Source organism: Somniosus microcephalus, chromosome 9, assembly GCF_052327205.1.
Source record: "Somniosus microcephalus isolate GS21.2 chromosome 9, FLI_Smic_1.0, whole genome shotgun sequence".
Lineage (NCBI taxonomy): Eukaryota > Metazoa > Chordata > Chondrichthyes > Squaliformes > Somniosidae > Somniosus > Somniosus microcephalus.
In genome coordinates, this window is record NC_140995.1 from 238,408,541 (window position 1) to 238,428,107 (window position 19,567).

Consider the following 19,567-nt stretch of genomic DNA (forward strand, 5'->3'; position numbering starts at 1 on the left):
TGCAACATTAAATAAATTTAAAACGGAGATAGACAGTTTCCTAGCAGATAAGGGAATTAGGGGTTACGGGGAGAGGGCAGGGAAGTGGACGTGAGTCTAGATTCGGATCAGCCATGATCCTATTGAATGGCGGAGCAGGCCCAAGGGGCCATATGGCCTACTCCTGCTCCTAGTTCTTATGTTCTTATGTTCCTCACTGTTCACTATACTTCCAAGATTTGTGTCATCTGCAAATTTTGAAATTGTGCCCTGTACACCCACATCCAAGTCATTAATATATATCAAGAAAAGCAGTGGTCCCAGAGCTGACCCCTGAGGAACACCACTGTATACCTTCCTCCATTCTGAAAAACAACCGTTCACCACGACTCTCTGTTTCCTGTCACTTAGTCAATTTCGTATCCATGCTGCCACTATCACTTTTATTCCTTGGGCTTCAACTTTACTGGCAAGCCTATTATGTGGCACTTTGTCAAACGCCTTCAGGAAATCCATGTACACATCGTCAACTGCATTGCCCTCATCAACCCTCTCTTTTACCTCATCAAAAAACTCAATCAAATTGGTTAAACACGATTTGCCTTTCATAAATCCGTGCTGGCTTCCCTTAATTAATCCACACTTGTCCAAGTGACTGTTAATTTTGTCCCTAATTATTGTTTCTAAAAGCTTCTCCACTACCAAGGTTAAACTGACTGGCCTGTAGTTGTTGGGTTTGGGGGAAAAATTCGGTGGCGCCCCCTTTGGGGCGCTAACTTGGCAGGGCGCTACTTTTAGCCCCCCTGCGCCGTAAATTCAGTGGTAGCACCGCAAGCAGGAGGCGGAGAGCCACTGGAAGCGCTCCCCCTCCTTCCTGGGGCGTTAAAGCGAATATTGCAGTGTTACGTGCAACAGCGCCACACACATCGGCACGTAGCATGTATTGCAGGGCCCCCTCCCCTGATTAAAGGGGAGGGGCCTAGCTCTGTGCGCACCGGGGCCCTGCTGGACCACCGGGGAGCGGGGTGCCGGGAAAGCAGCCCGGCACTGAAGAGGAGTGCCAGGCTTAGCGTACGTGGGCAGCACCCCGAATAAAAAAGGGGAAGGGGGCAGGTGCTGGCAGGCGGCTGAAAAAAAATGGCCGCCCGACATCTGCCCTTTAACTTTTGCCGCCGCGACTGCAAAAACACCACCCTGACCCTGTTGGACATATCGTCCGGCGATAGGTCAGGAAGCGCAACTGAAGTTTGCGGCTATGGCGTGAGCGTGACACTGCGCACGGAGATGACGTCATCGGCGGAGGCGCAGCGCCATGGGCCGCTACCCACTACCGCCGGGGCTAACCTCCTGCTGAATTTCACAGGAGGCGTTAGTGGAGCCACGCCTGGGCGTTAGGGGCTTTGTGCCCCATTAGTGCTCCCCGGGGATGCTAATGGGAGGCGTAAAGCAACCCAATTTTTCCCCCTTTACCTTTACACCCTTTTTTGAACAAGGGTGTAACATTTGCAATTCTTCAGTCCTCTGGCAGCACCCCCGTATCTAAAGAGGATTGGAAGATTATGGCCAGTACGTCCGCAATTTCTTCCTTCACTTCCCTCAGCGTCCTAGGATGCATCCCATCTGGTCCTAGTGACTTATCTACTTTAAGTACAGCCAGCCTTTCTAGTACCTGCTCTTTATCAATTTTTATGTCATCCAGTATCTCCTCTACCTCCTCCTTTACTATGTCTATGGCAGCATCTTCTTCCTTTGTGAAGACAGATGCAAAGTACTCATTTAGCACCTCAGCCATACCCTCTGCCTCCTTTTTGGTCCTTATTCGGCCCCACCCCTCCTCTTACTAACTGTTTACTACTTATATGCCTATAGAATACCTTTGTGTTACCTTTTATGTTAGCTGCCATTCTATTTTCATACCCTCTCTTTGCCCCTCTTATTTTCTTTTTCACTTCCCCTCTCAACTTTTTATATTCAGCCTGGTTCTCACTTGTATTCTCAACCTGACGAATGTCATATGCGCTCTTTTTCTGCTTCATCTTACTCTCTATCTCTTTCGTCATCCATAGAGCCCTGACTTTAGTTGCCCTACCTTTCTCCCTAATGGGAATGTACTTTGACTGTACCCGAACTATTTCCTCTTTAAAGGCAGCCCATTGTTCCATTACAGTTTAGCCTGCCAATCTTTGATTCCAATTTACCCGGGCCAGATTCGTTCTCATCCCACTGAAATTGGCCTTCCTCCAATTAAGTATTTTTACTCTAGATTGCTCCCTGTCCTTTTCCATAGCTAAGCTAAACCTTATGATACTTACAATGTCTGTCAATCAATGTCACTAACTCCCGCGAGGGTCTATCCTATGACCCATGTCCAGGGGGATTCTTATAGTCTGAGTGGCTGCGTGCCACACTGGACAAATTGAATAGCACAACAGCTTAAGCAGCAAGGTGTCACAAAGTAGTTCTGTGGAACATCTTTGACAATAACATAAAATGTTTGAGATTGTAAATAAGGGTCCTCCATCCCCCCACTCCCGTCCCCTGGTTGGGTACGTGGCCAGGCACTTGTCTATTCTGAAGTGATTTGGTGTGACTTTGAAATGTTAAAGGTGCTGCTGCTTCTAGCAGTAAAAATTATAAGTAAAAAATTGAATACACTGATTTTGGCTGTACAAACAAGAATATAATCAGAGGACACAGATTAAGGTGATTGGCAAAGAACCAGAGGTGACATGAGGAAAAACTTTTTTGTGCAACGAGTGGTTAGGATTTGGCTGATAGGGTGCTGGAAACAGATTCAATAGTAGTTTTCAAAAGAGAATTGGTTAAATAGTTGAAGGAGAAAAAATTGCAGGGATATGGGGAAAGAGCAGGGGAGTGGGACTAACTGCATTGCTCTTCGAAAGAGCTGGCGCAGACTCGATGGGGCGAATGGCCTCATTCTGTGCTGTGCTATTCTATGATTCTATGATTTCCCACATCATCCACTCTCAAGTGTACCCTATCGGTAGTTGCGGACTTGGTCCCAGTAAAACAATTATAACATATTTAGTTGCATAAATATGTTTATCTTTTTGCTTGTAGATCTATATTCAGTCGTTGGAATTCTTCTTTTGGAATATATGTAACATCTCAGAATTTGAACAATTCCTCTCACCTGTCTATCTGGCACCATCATGGCTACTGTCCTAAATTGAATTTTCAGATTTTCTGGCAGTTCTTGACGCCCTGCATATCCAGGATTCTGCAAGAGAGGAAAGAGGAAAAATTAGACTTTCAGAGGTGTTGGACAGAAAGATAACTGAAGAGACCTCCTTAATATGACATTCCTTAATTGACTCATTCCTAATTTGAGTGAATGTTAGAGTAAATAAAGGGGTAGATTTTTATCTTTACTGCCTGCTTTTAAAGGATTACCCAGGCGGAGCATAGAAAAGACAACAATTTCAGATCATAACCTTGGCCCCTATCATATTTTTATATATTTTTTATCCACACTTTTGGTTTGTGCCTTTTCCTTTTGTTTCTCTCTCCCACATGGCAGCTGTCTTTCATTCTGCCAGCGTATTTCACACTTCATCTGGAGCCATCCTTTGTTTCTTTACCTGTTACAATCTCGTCTCGCCTGGAATATCTCTTAATGTCTCTTCACCCCCCAAAGACCTTCCCTTTTGTTCTTTCATCCCCGCCCCCATTTCCCAGCCCCCAAACTTGCTTTTTAATCTGTTTCATTTCCTGCTTTTTTCTCAGTTCTGACGAAGGGTCTTCGACCTGAAACGTTAACTCTGTTTCTCTCTCCACGGATGTTGCCTGGCCTGCTGAGTTTTTCCAGCGTTTTCTGTTGTTATTTCGGATTTCCAGCATCCGCAGTATTTTGCTATCGTCATAGAGAAGAAAGTTGGCCAGCGAGATTCACACAGCTGTAATGGGCCCCGCCTTATTTCCCTTCTATTAATTTAAAAAAAGGAAAATCGGATGGGCTCTGTTACAGTGCGCTCCACCCAAATAATGCTTTACAGACAGACGGCAAATACAAAAATCTACCCAAATGCATTTATTTTCCACCATTACAAGGAATGACATAGAATTTACAGCACAGAAACAGGCCATTCGGTCCAACTGGTCCATGCCGGTGTTTAAGCTCCACCCGAGCCACCTTATCCCATCTCACCCTATCAACATATCCTTCTATTCCTTTCTCCCTTATGTACTTAACTAGCTTCCCCTTAAATGCATCTATTCTATTCGCCTCATCTGCTGCATGTGGTAATGCGTTCCACATTCTAACCATTCTCTAAGTAAAGAAGTTTCTCCCGAATTCCTTATTTGATTTATTAGTGACTATCTTATATTCATGGCCCTTAGTTTTGGACTCACCCGCAAGTGGAAATATCATCTCTATGGTTACACTGTCGACCCCCTTCATAATTCTAAAGACCTTTATCAAGCCAGCTCTCAGCCTTCTCTTTTCTAGAGTCTTTCCTGATAGTTATAACCTCTCAGTTCTGATATACTCCTTGTTAATCTTTTTTACACTTTCTCCAGTGCTTCTGTATCCTTTTTAGAACATGGAGACCAGAACTATGCACAGTACTCTAAGGGGCTGATTTTCAGTGTGCCGTGAGGCGGGCTTTTAGGCATGCGGGGGGCAAAAATCCCGAATTCGGGGGTCCCGACACCATCCCGCCCAAAACCTGCCTCCACGTAAGTTTCAGAGGAGGCGGGTACCCGCCCCGCACTGGGACCCGCTGACCCGAGGCGGGAAGCGATTAGTGCCAATTAACTGCCTGTTAACAGGTAGTTAACAGGCAGTTTTTAGCCTAATCCCTATTCTGAGGGGTGTCGTGTGGGATTCCCAACGGCTCCAAACCACGCCAGGTTAGAGCAGGCGGGCCGTCGGGTTGAAGGACTTGGAGGGGTCGCGATGTCGGTGTAAAGGTGAGTGATGGGTGCATAAGTGCAAAATAAGTGTGTTTGGTGTGTCTAAAGTGTGTAAAGAAGTTTAAATTACCTGTACTTACCTTAACAGCCTTTCTTCCTCTAGGTTTCGGGAGTCCATCACTCAGCCGGCACTGAAAGCAAAATGGCTGCGAGCTGTCAAAAGTGACAGTCTGCAGCTTTCATTGCCGGTGAGAGTTCTAACTGAGTCTGTGTAGAAGGACTCAGGTTAGAAGTCAGACTGTCAGTGTTTGACAGCTTCAAACAGCTGTGAAACACTGATATTTCATCTGTCAACACCACTTGACAGATGAAATTTCAGTCTGTGACGTCACCTGTTGCCGGGTGGCCCTTAATTGGCCTGCTGAGCCCGCTGGGCGGGCTCAACAAGGTCAATCAAGGGAAAATCACGTGGATTGGCCGGACGTCAATGTAGGTGGGACTAAAACCCAAAAGTTGTAGCCCTGCCTCCTTCCCAACTGCTGAATGAAAATCGACCCCTAAGTGTGGTCAAACCAAGGATCTACACAAGTTTAACATAACTTCCCTGCTTTTAAATTCTTTTCCTCTAGAATTGAACCCCAGATCTTTGTTTGCAATTTTTATAGCTTTGTTAACCTGCATTGCTACTTTTAATGATTTATGAATCTGTACCTCTAGATCTATTTGCTCCTCTACCCCATTTGGATTCTATGGAGAACTTCACTATTGCCCCAATTGGGGCGGTAATTTTTAAAAGTTTGGAAAATTCGCCGTTTGCACTCCAAGAAGGAAGTGGAGTGCTAAATCAAGCCCTTCACTTCCTTCTTGGAGTGCAATCGGCAAGAGGCGCAGACTTCAGCAGCGCTGTACACTGGGCCATGCAGCGCTGTCACGTTCAAAGGCTCCTTCCCTCCCTTAAAGGGAAGGGCCATCGCTGCAGGCTCTGCACTATAAAAACTACCTTCCTGGACCACCAAGGCAGCCGTGATCCCACGCGATCAGCCCGGGACTCAAGCAGTGAAAAAAACTGGAACAAGATGGTAAGTTTTTTTTTACTTACCTCGGCCACCTCGCCTTTAATCATCACCCCTGAAGCGGCTGGCCGCCCGATGTATGCCTCCTGCAGCTGTCGGTGTTTTCGACCAGCACTGCTGCAGGGGGCAGAAGTCAATTTTGGGTCCTGGGTGGAAGTTAATTTTGGGTCCGGGGCGCTACCGGGACGATACACATGGTGATAACATCACGATCTCCGGGCGAAGGAGATCGGGATGCAACGCCGTAGTGCCGCTGCAAAATTCCCGCTAAACATGGCTGGTGTTGATGTCAGCGCCATGCCCGGTCGCTAATGGGAGGCGCAAAGGCACCCAATTTTGCCCCCTTATTTTCCAAGGAGTAATTGGTCTCCATATTGCACCTACCAAAAATGCACCACCTGATGCTTATCCACACTGAAGTTAATTTGGCATTTACACGCCCATTCAAAAGTTTGTTAACGCCCTATTCCACCTAATATAAATAAGATACAAACTGAAACTTGGAGAATCAGATGAATGCAAGTGAGTTTTCTGAACTGTAATGCTGCAGTCATACTGTCACTTTTACAGCTTTTGAGCCTGGCATGGAGGCGTCCATATTGTTGTATACTTCATAAGAGCATAGCAAGGCACCACAAAACCAGGACAAAATGGGCATTCTGGCTGTGCACCTATTTTCCCTCACAATAGCACCTAAAAAACAAGTGCAAAATGGAGGCCATTGAACAATTCAAAGAAAATGATATTCTCATCAAGTCAAACCTATTGTAAGTTTCTGAACAGAGCTCAAGCTGTTCTCTTTTTTGTCGTGTCCTGTATAATTGATGTACCATATAGTTGATGTTGCCACTGTTTATTATCCTTGCCCAATCTCATGACTTTACCTTTGTCACATTAAAGGAAGCCTGGCAGTTCCCCAGTCTATCCAGATTTTTATGGCTTTGACTTCCCATTCTTAGTAGTTTGCAATCCTTCCTACATAAGAACATAGGGACATAAGAAATAGGAGCAGGAGTAGGCCATTCGGCCCTTCGAGCCTGCTCCGCCATTCAATGAGATCATGGCTGATCTTCTGCCTCAATTCCATTCACCGGCCTTATCGCCATATCCCTTGATGCCCTTACTAGTCAGAAATCTATCGACTTCTGTTTTGAATATATCCACTGACTGAGCCTCCTGGGGTAGCAAATTCCAAAGATTCACCACCCTCTGTGTGAAGAAATTTCTTCTCATTTCAGTCCTGAATGGCCTACCCTTTATCTTGAGGCTGTGGCCCCTGGTTCTAAACTCCCCAGCCACGGGAAACATTCTCCCAGCATCCATCCCATCAAATCCTGTAATAATTTTGTATGCTTCAATGAGATCCCCTCTCATTCGTCTGAATTCAAGAGAATACAGGCCTAGTTTACTCAATCTCTTCTCATACGACAGTCCCGCCATCCCAGGAATCAATCTCATGAACCTTACCTAGTTTGGTATCATCTAAAAAGTTGGGGAGTTTTTTTCTTGTCGCCACTTTCAAGTCATTTATATATACTGTTAACAGTAATGATCCCAGTACTGATCCTAGAGACACCTCAGTAGTTATCTCCTTCCATGCCAATCCAGTTCCATGTAAAATCACCCTTTGTTAAAGAGGTGGATGCTGACAAAATATTGATAGAAGTGGAAAAGGTAGAAGCAATGGAAAGGGTGAAAATTGATAAACAGGATGTACTAGAAAGGCTGTGTATGCTTAGAATGGGTAAATCACCTGGTCCAGTTGGCTTGCATCCCAGATTGCTAAATGAATTGGGGGAGGAGATAGCGGAAGGGCTTGCCATAATTTTCCAATCTTCCCCAGATGCGGGGGAGGTGCAGGAGGATTGGAAAGTGGCAAATGTGACACCATTGTTCAAGAAAGGGTGTAAGGACAATCCTAGTAACTACAGGCCGGTTAGTTTAACATCAGTGCTGGGTAAAGTTTTAGAAAAAATAATCAAGGAAAAAATTAACGGGCACTTGGGGAGGTTTAAGCTAATTAAGGAGAGCCAATACGGATTTGTAAAAGGCAGATCGTGTTTGACTAATCTAATTGAATTTTTTGATGAAGTAACAGAGAGGATTGATGAACGGAATGCAATGGATGTTGTCTACATGGATTTTAGGAAGGCGTTTGACAAAGTATCACATAGAAGGCTGGTTAACAAAACTGAGGCTCATGGAATAGGTGGGTTAGTGGCAGCTTGGATAAGGAATTGGCTTAAGGACAGAAAACAGCGAGTTGTGGTAAATGGCAGTTTTTCAGACTGGAGGATGGTAGACAGTGGTGTTCCCCAAGGGTCAGTGCTGGGGCCACTGCTTTCTTTGACATATATAAATGACCTGGATATTGGAATACAGAGTAGAATTTCTAAATTTGACGAAGAAACCAAATTCGGGGGTGTGGCAAACAGTGAGGATGATACTAATCGACTGCAACAGGACATAGAAAGGCTAGCAGAATGGGCAGACAAGTGGCAGATGGAATTTAATACAGAGAAGTGTGAGGTGATGCATTTTGGCAGAATGAATGGGGAGAGGCAATAAACACTTCATGGCTGAGTTTTAAAGAGTGTGCAGGGACAGAGGAACCTGGGAGTTAATGTGCATAGGTCCCTGAAGGTGGCAGGACATATTGAGAGAGTGGTTAGCAAAGCATATGGGATCTTGGGCTTCATAAATAGAGGTATTGAGTACAAAAGTAGAGAAGTTATGCTGAACCTTTATAAAGCGCTGGTTAGGCCACAACTGAAGTATTGCATCCAGTTCTGGTCACCACACTTTAGGAAGGATGTGAAGGCACTTGAGAGGGTGCAGAGGAGATTTACCAGAATGGTTCCGGGAATGGTGGATCTTAGCTACAAGGATAGGTTGGAGAAGATGGATTTGTTTTCATTAGAGCAAAGGAGGTTGAGGGGTGATTTGATAGAGGTGTACAAGATTATGACGGGTTTGGATAGGCTAGACGGGGAAAGGCTGTTCCCACTAGTTGATGGTACAAGGACTAGGGTACACAGATTTAAGGGTTTGGGCAAGAGATACAGGGGGGATGTGAGGGAAAGCTTTTTACGCAGCAAGTGGTGAGGATCTGGAACTCGCTGCCAACGGAAGTGGTGGAAGTGGAGACACTCAATGTTTTCAAGGGGAGACTAGATAGGCACTTGAGGGAAATAAACTTGCAGGGCCACGGGGATAGAGCGGGGGAATGGGACTGACTGGATTGCTCTACAGAGAGCTGGCACGGACTCGATGCACCGAATCTTCTCCTTCTGTGCTGTTATGACTCTATGGGGTAAAATTTGGGTAGCGTCCCGAAAACGTTAGCTCCCCCATGGCCGATTTTCCCAAGTAACGCCCCGAGAGCGAGGAGGGATGTTACTGGAAGCGCCCTGCGTCCCTCTTTGGGCGCTGCGAGCCAATATCTCGGCGCTATATGCTGCAGTGCCACGCTCTGTGGCACGTCGTGCCGCGGTACTGCAGGCCTTCCACCCCTTATTAAAGGGGAGGGGCCTGGTGCAGCGCGTCCTGGTGCCCAGCTGGGCCACCAGGGATCGGGAGTGCCGGCAAACTCAAGAGGAGTGCCGGGCTCATGGAGAGCAGGCGGCACCCCGTGGGGGGCTTCATGGGGGCTGGGGACGGCAGTGGGGGCAGGTGCTGGCAGGCGGCCAGCAACAAAAATGGCCGCCCGCCACCTCTCCTTTAACTAGCGCCGCCCCGGCCGCAGGTAGGCCCCCCACGATTCCAGCGGACATAGTGTCCAGCGGTAAGTCAGGGGGCACCACCCAATATTACAGCCAGAGCGCGTGCGGGGCGCTGCGCACAGCGATGACGTCATCGCCGGTGGCGCTGCGCCACACAGCGCTAACAGTTACCTCCGCCGCTAACCTCTCGCTAAATTTCGCAGGAGGCGTAAGCGGCGCCACGCCCAGGCGCTAGTTGATTTGCTCCCTGTTAGTACCCTCTTATGGGAGGCGCAAATCAACCGAATTTAGCCCCCTATGTCTCTATGATTCTAAAGCTGAGGACAATGGAAGGGAAACATTTTTTTATAAGGTTGCTGGGCATATTTGTAGTTAACTGCTGTGCATGGGATATCAGCGAGACTTTTTATTCATTCATGGGATGTGGACGTCGCTGGCAAGGCCAGCATTTATTGCCCATCCCTAATTACCCTTGAGCAGGTGGTTGTGAGCTGCCTCTTGAACTGCTGCAGTCTGTGTGGTGAAGGTACTCCCACAGTGCTGTTAGGTAGGGAGTTCCAAGATTTTGACCTAGCGACGATGAAGGAACGGCGACATATTTCCAAGTTAGAATGGTGTGTGACTTGGAAAAGAACTTGGAGGTGGTGGTGTTCCCATGTGCCTGCTGCCCCTGTCCTTCTAGGTGGTAGAGGTCGTGGGTTTAGGAGGTGCTGTCGAAGAAGCCTTGGCGACTTGCTGCAGTGCATCTTGTAGCTGGTGCACACTCCAGCCACAGTGCGCCGGTGAAGGTGTCAGTTCTGAGAGTTTGCTTTATGACTTTTGAATTGAATAGAAATAAAAATCGGGAGAGATATAAAATGAGCTTCCAACTCACTATTGCCCATTTTACATTATCACACAAAGTCAAGATCTGCCCCAATTAGACAAAGCAAAGAAAACACATTCAAGCTGTATCCTATTTCTGCATTTCTACTTCCCTTTTGCTTACTTACCATTGTGATAAAAATGCCAAACTCTGGATTAAGTGATACACTATCTCCATCAGTGAAGATAAATACTTTCTTCCTTTCTTTCCTTGCTACGAGAATAATATAAATCTGTTGCGCTGCTACAGATAATACAGGCAGCTCAATTCGATTAAATTCATCAAAGCAGCCCCAGGAACCAGACTGTGCCAAACCTAAAAAAAATGTAAAAGTACCAAGCAATACAGTTAATAATTAATTTATAAGTGAAGTTAACAAACTTGGCAACTTGTCAAACTTGGTAATCAGTAAAAGTCTTTAATCTGATCATTTGATTTGAATTTAGCTGTTTTCAACATTTTTAAATGATCACAACAAAAACAACAAATAGCGCCTTTAACGTAAAACCTCCCAAGATGCTTCACAGGATATCAAACAAAGTTTGACACCGAGCCACATAAGGAGATATTAGGACAGGTAAGAAAAAGCTTGGTTAAAGAGGTAAGTTTTAAGGACCGTATTAAAGGAGGAGAGAGAGGTAGAGGCGGAGAGTTTTAGGGAGGGAATTCTAGAGCTTAGAGCCTAGATAGCTGAAGACACGGCCGCCAATGGTGTAGCAATGAAAATCAGGGATGCAGAAGTGGCCAGAATTGAAGGAGCACAAGAGATCCACGGATGGTTGTAGGGCTGGAGGGGCAAAATAGAGACAGGGAACGGCGAGGCCATGGAGAGATTTGAAAACAAGGATGAGAATTTTAAAATCAAGGCGTTCCCAAACTGGGAGCCAATGTAGGTCAGCAAGCACAGGGGTGATGGGTGAACAGGACTTGTTGCGAGTTAGCATACGGGCAGCAGAGTTTTGGATGAGCTTAAGTTTACAGCGGATGCAAGGTGGGAGGCTGAACAGGAGAGCATTGGAAAAGTCTAGTCTAGAGGTAACAAAGGCATGGATGAGGGATCTGCACCAGATAAACTGAGGCAGGGGATGAGTCAGGCGATGTTACGGAGGTGGAAGTAGGTGACCTCGGTGATGGAGAGGATATGGAATCAGAGGCTCAGTTCAGGGTCAAATAGGACGTCAAGGTTGCGAACGATTTTGTTCAGCCTCAGACAGTGATTCTGCCACCTCCAGCGTGATGCCACCAGCAAACACATCTTCCCCTCCCCTCCCCTTTCAGCATTCCAAAGGGACCGTTCCCTCCGCAGCACCCTTGTGCACTCCTCTGTCACCCCCAACACTCACTTCCCCTCCCACGGCACCTTCCCGTGCAAGCACAGGAGATGCAACACCTGACATTTTACCTCCTCCCTTTCCACTGTCCAGGGCCCCAAACATTCCTTCCAAGTGAAACACCAATTTATTTGTACTTCTTTCAATTTAGTATACTGTATTTGTTGCTCACAATGCTGTCTCCTCTACATTATAGGAAATCAAATGCAAATTTTGTGACTGCTTTGCGGAACACCAACGTTCAGTCTGCAAGCCTGACCTCGAGCTTCCAGTCTCCTGGCATTTTAATTCTCTGGACCACTCCCACTCTGACCTCTCTCTGTCCTCGGCCTCTTACATTGTTCCAATGAAGCCCAACGTAAGCTCGAGGAACAGCACCTCATCTTTCCAGTAGGTACTTTACAGCCTACCAGACTCATCACCGAGTTCAACAATTTCAGAGCATAACCATTGCTCCCATTTTTTCAGATGGCAGCTGCTGATGATTCTGATATTCCCATTTACACCTCCTCTAGACCCATCTTTTGTTTCTTTACTTGTCCCATTACCATCTCCTTTTGTCTTGCACCATCATCCCCTTTGTCATGTAAACTCTCCTGCCTTCCACCCTATCACGGACCTTCCCTTTTGTTCTTTCCTCCCCTCCCCACTTTCCCTGCCTTTGTACTTGCTTAAAACCTGTTACATCTCTAACCTTTTCCACTTTTGACAAAAGGTCATCGACCTGAAACGTTAACTCTGATTCTCGCTCCATAGATGTTGCTTGAACTTCAGAGTACTATCAGCATTTTCTGCATGTATTAGTAGGTTGGTTATGTGGGAGAATTCTAATATGGTGACATGCACTGCTGCCTTCACCTTACATATGTTAATTAACTTTTGCATTTTCATATACTGTTACCTTTGTAGATTCTCCCTAATCCTCTGAAATCCATTTGATCTGAACAATTGAACACAACAACATATTTTCCAAGAGCTTTGCCCATATCCTTCACAGTCTCTGTTTTGCCGGTACCAGCAGGTCCAGCCGGGGCAGCTCCCATATTCATCCACAAAGCTTGAGCTAAAGTGATGTAACACCTACAATTAGAACCAAACATACTATTACCATTAAGTTAATAACAATGAAAATGACAATATAATCATGGCATAGAATCATAGAATGGTTACGGCACAGAAGAAGACCCATTCTCCGTAGCCCTGCAAGTTTTTTTCCTTTAGGTACTTATCCAATTCCCTTTTGAAAGCCACGATTGAGTCCACCTCCATCACTCTTTTAGGCAGTGGATTCCAGATCATAACGACTCGCTGCGTAAAAAAGTTTTTCCTCATGTCGCCTTTGGTTCTTCTGCCAATCACCTTATATCTGTGTCCTCTGGTTCTCGACCGTTCCACCAATAGGAACAGTTTCTTTCTATCTACTCTGTCTAGACCTCTCGTGATTTTGAACACCTCTATCAAATTTCCTCTCAACCTTCTCTGCTCTAAGGAGAACGAACCCCAGCTTCTCCAGTCTATCCACGTAACTGAAGTCCCTCATCCCTGGAATCATTCTTGTAAATCTTTTCTGCACCCCCCTCTAAAGCCTTTACATCCTTCCTAAAGTGCGGAGCCCAGAATTGGACACAATACTCCAGTTGAGGCTGAACCAGTGTTTTATAAAGGTTCATCATAACTTCCTTGCTTTTATAATCTATGGCTCTATTTATGAAGCTCAGGATCCCGTATGCTTTTTTAATCACTTTTGCAACCTGCCCTGCCACCTTCAGCGATTTGTGCACATATACCCCAGGTCTCTCTGTTCCTGCACCCCATTACAATTGTACCCTTTAGTTTATATTGCCTCTCCTTGTTCTTCCTACCAAAATATATCACTTCACACTTTTCTGTGTTAAATTTCATCTGCCACGTGTCTGCCTATTCCACCAGCCTGTCTATGTCCACTTGAAGTCTATTAATATCCTCCTCACTGTTCACTATACTTACAAGTTTTGTGTCATTTGCAAATATTTGAAATTGTGGCCTGTACACACAAGTCCAAGTCCTTAATATATATCAAGAAAAGCAGTGGTCCTAGTACCGACCCCTGGAGAACACCACTGTGCGCCTTCCTCCAGTCCAATAAACAACCGTTCACCACTACGCTCTGTTTCCTGTCACTTAGCCAATGTCGTATCCATGCTGCCACTGTCCCTTTTATTCCATGGGCTTCAACTTGGCTGGCAAGCCTATTATGTGGCACTTTATCAAACACCTTTTCGAAGTCCATGTACACCACATCAACAGCATTGCCCTCATCAATCCTTTCTGTTAACTCATCAAAAAACTCAATCAAGTTAGTTAAACATGATTTGCCTTTAACAAATCTGTGCTGGCTTTCCTTAATTAATCCACACTTATCCAAGTGACTGTTCATTTTGTCCCTGATTATCGTTTCTAAAAGTTTCCCCACTACCGAGGTTAAACTGACTAGGCTGTAGTTGCTGGGTTTATCCATACACCCTTTTTTGAATAAGGGTGTAGCACTTGCAATTCTCCAGTCCTCTGGCACCACCCCTGAATCTAAGGAGGATTGGATGATTATGGCCAGTACCTCTGCAATTTCCATTTTTGCTTCCCTCAGCATCCTAGATTACATTCCATCTGTTCCTGGTAACTTATCTACTTTAAGTACAGCCAGCCTTTCTAGTACTTCCACTTTATCAATTTTTATCCCATCCAGTATCTCAACTACCTCCTCTTTCACTATGACTTTGGCAGTACCTGCTTCCATGATAAAGACAGATGCAAAGTACACATTTAGTACCTCAGCATTGCCCTCTGCCTCCATGTGTAGGTCTCCTTTTTGGTCCATAATCAGCCTCATCCCTCCTTTTACCACCCGTTTACTATTTATATGCCGAACAAAGATTTTTGGATTCCCTTTTATGTTAGCTGCCAATCTCTTCTCATACTCTCTCTTTGTCCCTCTTATTTTCTTCCCCTCTGAACTTTTCATATTCAGCCTGGTTCTCACTTGTATTCCCAACCAGACATCTATCATACGTGCCCTTTTTCTGTTTCATCAGGACATCCTCTCTCTCATGCACTGTAATATTCTCCTAAATCAATACTGCCACCCCACCTCCTTTCTTTCCTTCCCTGTCTTTCCTGAATAACTTGCATCCAGGAATATTTAGTACCCAATTCTGTACTTTTTTGAGCCAGGTCTCCGTTATCACCACAACATCATATTTACATGTGGCTATTTGTGCCTGCACCTACCCAATTGTATTTATCATGCTTTGTGCATTTAAGCACAGGCACTGTAAACCCATTAAGACCTTCTTGTATTCTCTCTTAGGGCTAGATTTTCAGTTGCTTGCGCCAGCAGTTAGCGCCTTAAGAGAAGTGATTTCCGGGCGCTATGCGTGTAGCGCCTGGGCGCAGCGCAGTTTGCGCCCCGCCCCAAATTAAGTTGCCCGTTAGCGCCGGCGCAAAGTTTAGCGCCCGCCCGGATGCGCGCGCAGAAAATGACGTCACATCCTCGTGCAACGCCCTTTGGCCGCCCCGATTGCAAACTTCAGTCGGACCGCCCCATTGTGCGGCGGGCGGCCGGAGCGTTTGGAAAAAGGAACGCAACACAACCAGCGCGGGCCCCGGGGGGCGCTAATTAAAGGGAACGTCCTCTCCAGTATAAAGGCCATCCTTTTTTCAGAAAACAGTCTTGTGCAACGCATTTCTGGAGACACAACAAGGAGGATAGCTAACTGGTTTCAAGCAGCAAGAGCCAGGTATTTTTGGACTCAGGCAACAGCGCTGCAAGTGGCCATTTGGAAATTAGAGTGTTTTCCAGGATTTGATGGGGGTTGCATGGGGTGCCAACGCGGAGCTGCAGCTCCATGTCCGTAGGGCTCGCAGACGCATTGTGAGAGGGGCAGCCCTGGCTAGAGGCAGAGGGGGCTACAGGCGTCGGCCACGTAGGCCTTACCCAGTCAGGCTATACCGCCAGCAGCGCTCCTACCTAAACATGAGTGCCGCGCGATGTGTTAAAAGGCTCCGATTCCGAAAGGGGGTGATTGCAGAGATCTGCCACCTGCTTCGCCGAGATCTGCGGCCAAAGCTCAGGTGCAGGACGTCTCTGTCGGTGGAAGTGAAGGTGACGGTGGCATTGAACTTCTATGCCACCGGCTCCTTCCAATACGCTGCTGGGGACATAGCAAACATCTCCCAGTACGGCGCGCATCGCTGCATCCGCCAGGTGACCGAAGCACTGTTCAGAAGGAGAAGCCAATTCATCTCCTTCCCCATGGCCCTGGAGAGCCAGCATCAGCGCGCATTGGGATTTTCCAGACTCGGGGAATTCCCCTTGGTGCAGGGCGCCATTGACTGTACGCATGTGGCTTTGCGGGCCCCTCTGGAGCATGGCGAGCAGTATCGCAACAGGAAGGGCTACCATTCTCTGAATGTGCAGCTGGTCTGTGACCACAAGCAGCGCATCATGGCAGTCAATGCCAGCTTCCCAGGCAGCAGCCACGATGCCTTTATCCTGCGGCAGAGTACTGTGCATGACATGTTCCAGGCACAGCCTCCCCCAAGAGGATGGCTACTCGGGGACAAAGGCTATCCTTTGTGCACCTGGCTCATGACCCCGCTCCGCGCGCCCAGGACCGCTGCTGAAGAGGCCTACAACGAGAGCCATCAAACCACCCGCAACATCATCGAGCTAACTATTGGGGTCCTCAAGCAGCGGTTCCGCTGCCTTGATCGCTCCGGAGGAGCTCTCCAGTATTCGCCGGACCGGGTCTCCCAATTTGTGGTGGTTTGCTGCATGCTACACAACCTGGCTATCCGCAGGACTCAGGCACTGCCACCTGACGTTGCACCAGCACCTCAGGAGGAGGAGCAGGAGGAGCATGAGGAGGAGGAGGAGGAGGAGGAGGAGGAGCAGGAGTACGTTCCCAGGAGGGAGCGACCAGGGCCAAGGGCCGCACGACGCCACCTTATTACACGGTACTTCTAAGCCCCCTGTCAGGGAATGGCCAGGGGCCATGAGGGAAGATGAATGCAGCCGCTCCGCAAGCCCTCAGCCGGCGAAGCCAACAAACACTAAGAAGAACAACCATGGAGACTGCATGAATAAAGATAATTTTTTATTACACAAAAATGAAAAGCCCTTCCCACATGAATCCCCAAAAACAATAAACGGGCCCCACAAACGACTCACTCCCACAAACTGGGGAGGAGCCACTCCACCTTTATTGAAACCGGGCCTCAACGTCGGCCTAACGCAAAAAAAAAGCCCTCCAAAAGCACAACCATGGGCAAAATAAAGATGGCCACCGCCATATTAAAGGAAAGCTGGCCACACCCTCTACTGAGTGGCCCGCGAGGGCGAGACCTTGGCCAGCATTTTGCCTCCCCTGCCCTGCCTGCTGCTCCTTCGCAAGCTCTGCCCAGTGGCTGCTGCGAGGCTGGGGGAAGGCGCCTGAGGCTCAGATGCCCTTCCGCCAGATGCCGCTGGGGGGCGGCCTACACGGCGTTTGGGCCTCGAGGGGCCGTCTCCTGAGTGGCGCACCTGAGCCTGGCCACCATCAGCTGCAGCCGCTTGCCCTTGACGCCCCAGAGGGGGAATGGCGGCGACGGATGGCGCAATGTGGGCCAGCTGGCGTCTGGGATGCGCTGGCTGGTGCTGTGGCGCGGTGGCACTCGGCCGGGCCCGCACTGCAGGATCCGCAGCAATCAGCCGACGGCCGGCTTGCTGGGATGGTCCAGCGCGGCGCCTGCCCTGGCGATGCCTGCCTGAGACAGCGCGTGTGGCAGCAGTGAGTGGCCCTGTGGTCCTGGTGTGCGCGCGCATCACATCCGCCAGGGTCTTGACGGCATCAGTTAGCATGCGGCCAGTCGCGGCAGTTGCTGCCCCGAACTCGCGCACACTGGTCGCCAGCGACTCGATGGCCTCAGGCATGCGCCCCACCACGCTCATGAGCTCCGTGTGGCGCCGGTCCGAGTCGTCGGCCATCTGATCGAGCTTCCGCACCTCCTCCGAAGTGAAGGTGTCCGGACTGGAGTCGCGACTCTCCCGCTGGGGAGGAGGGGGCCGAACTAGGGGACCCTTGCCGCGTTGGTGACGGCGAGTGTGCCGAGCAGCAGCACTCCCCTCTGATCCTTCCCCCCTTTGGGGGGAAGGCCGCGGGCCACGCGCACGGCTGCTGGGTGGCTGGACGCCACTGGTCCCAGAAGCTGCATTGCCCTGCGACAGTTCCTCCAGGCACTCGTCCAGTGAGGAGGTGTCGAGCATTTCCTCCTCTCCTGCGGGACGTGACTGTTCCCCCGAAGGTCCGGCTTGCTCCTCCTCCTCCTCCTGGTTGGAGGTGCTGTCACTGGCAGCCTCAGGGTCCTGGTCGTCACCAGCTGAAAGCAGGAATGCACAAGAGTAGCTTCAGAGTGAGGAGACGGCGTCAGCGAGGGAGTTAGGACTGGTGGGATTCAGCGCATTGGTGGGACAGTGGCAAAGGAGGTAGCTCGGATGGGCCAGTGCGACGCGAGAGGGCCAAAAGGCGAGGTCCTTACCATTGCCGGGCAGTGGAGGGTCGGATACACCGCACGCTGTGGGGACAATCACACGGGCTCCCATGAGCACACACACGCGCTCCTCCAGCCGAGTGAGCTTCTGCAGCTTGGCGCGGCCACCCCTGGCACGGGCCTGGCGATTAAACGCTACTTTAGCCTGCAAGAGAAAGGACGGGCTGTAAGTGCGCAGTGAAGCCCTGATGTACTGTCCACTGCCTCCCATGGTGGAATAGCTTGGCCAAAGTGTAGAGTGCCGAATGGCCATTTGATGCTCATGACTGTCCCAATGCTGCTGGCTGAGGGCTGGCCAAAAGGACTTTCAGGTCCCTTTGCCCATCATGTCAGGTGTACATGCAAGAATGAGGAGGAGACTGGAAAGGCTACTCACCCTCACAATCCTGGTCAGATCGTTGTATTTCTTACGGCATTGTGTGTGGGTCCTGGGGGCCTCGCCGGTGAACGTCACCCTCTGGGCGATCTGCTTCCAGGCTTTGGTGTAGTCGTGGTGGGTTGGATTCCTCCCACTCTCTGGAAACAAGATCTTGCGCCTCACCTCCAGAGCTGTGACCATTATGTCCAGATCACCCTCTGAGAAGCGCAGGGCACGCTGACGGGCCTTCTCTGGCGTTGCCATGACTCCCTGGGGCTGAGCAGTAGTGTTGAGGCCTCTTTGCAAGGCTGCAGTGTGCAGGGCGTGGCAGCAGACCAATTCGTCCCTTCCCCCTTTAAGAGCTGGTCGGCACCACGGGGTCTGCTGTCAGTGCAAAAATGACCGCACCCGTGCTGCGCCCCGCCTGGGCGCTATCCCTCTGGACCGCCGGCTTAGCGCCTAAAGAGAGTAGTGGAACGCCTCTTTTAGCGCTCCACCAACCTCTTAGGGCGAAGCCACTGAATTCCCGGCAACGGGGCGCTACTTTGGGGCGGGCGCTAACTTCGGGCGGGCGCTAAGGTTAGCGCCCCAAAACTGCCTATACTGAAAATCTAGCCCTTAGTGTTTTATCCAGGGGACTCCTGCACTACCTGCCTGGTCCTTCTTGCCTATCTGGTACCCATTCCCTCTCTGCCTGCAAACCCTTAAGCTGCGGGGTGACCACATCCTGAAATGTGCTATCCATGAAGCTCTCAGCCTTGTGGATGCACTGCATGACGCTTGCTGCTGCTCAAGCT

General features: G+C 48.7%; 1 protein-coding gene across 1 annotated transcript in view; it reads right to left on the reverse strand.

Annotated features, from left to right (window-relative positions):
* Positions 1–19,567, reverse strand: part of LOC147113152 (dynein axonemal heavy chain 8-like) — a 1,456,516-nt gene that overhangs the window by 1,008,151 nt on the left and 428,798 nt on the right. Inside the window, exons 16-18 of the mRNA XM_085998053.1 lie at positions 12,750–12,928; positions 10,645–10,832; positions 3,134–3,220 (exon numbers count right to left, since the gene is read on the reverse strand). Coding sequence (XP_085854179.1) covers positions 3,134–3,220; positions 10,645–10,832; positions 12,750–12,928 — 454 coding nt within the window. The remainder of the gene's footprint in view (positions 1–3,133; positions 3,221–10,644; positions 10,833–12,749; positions 12,929–19,567) is intronic.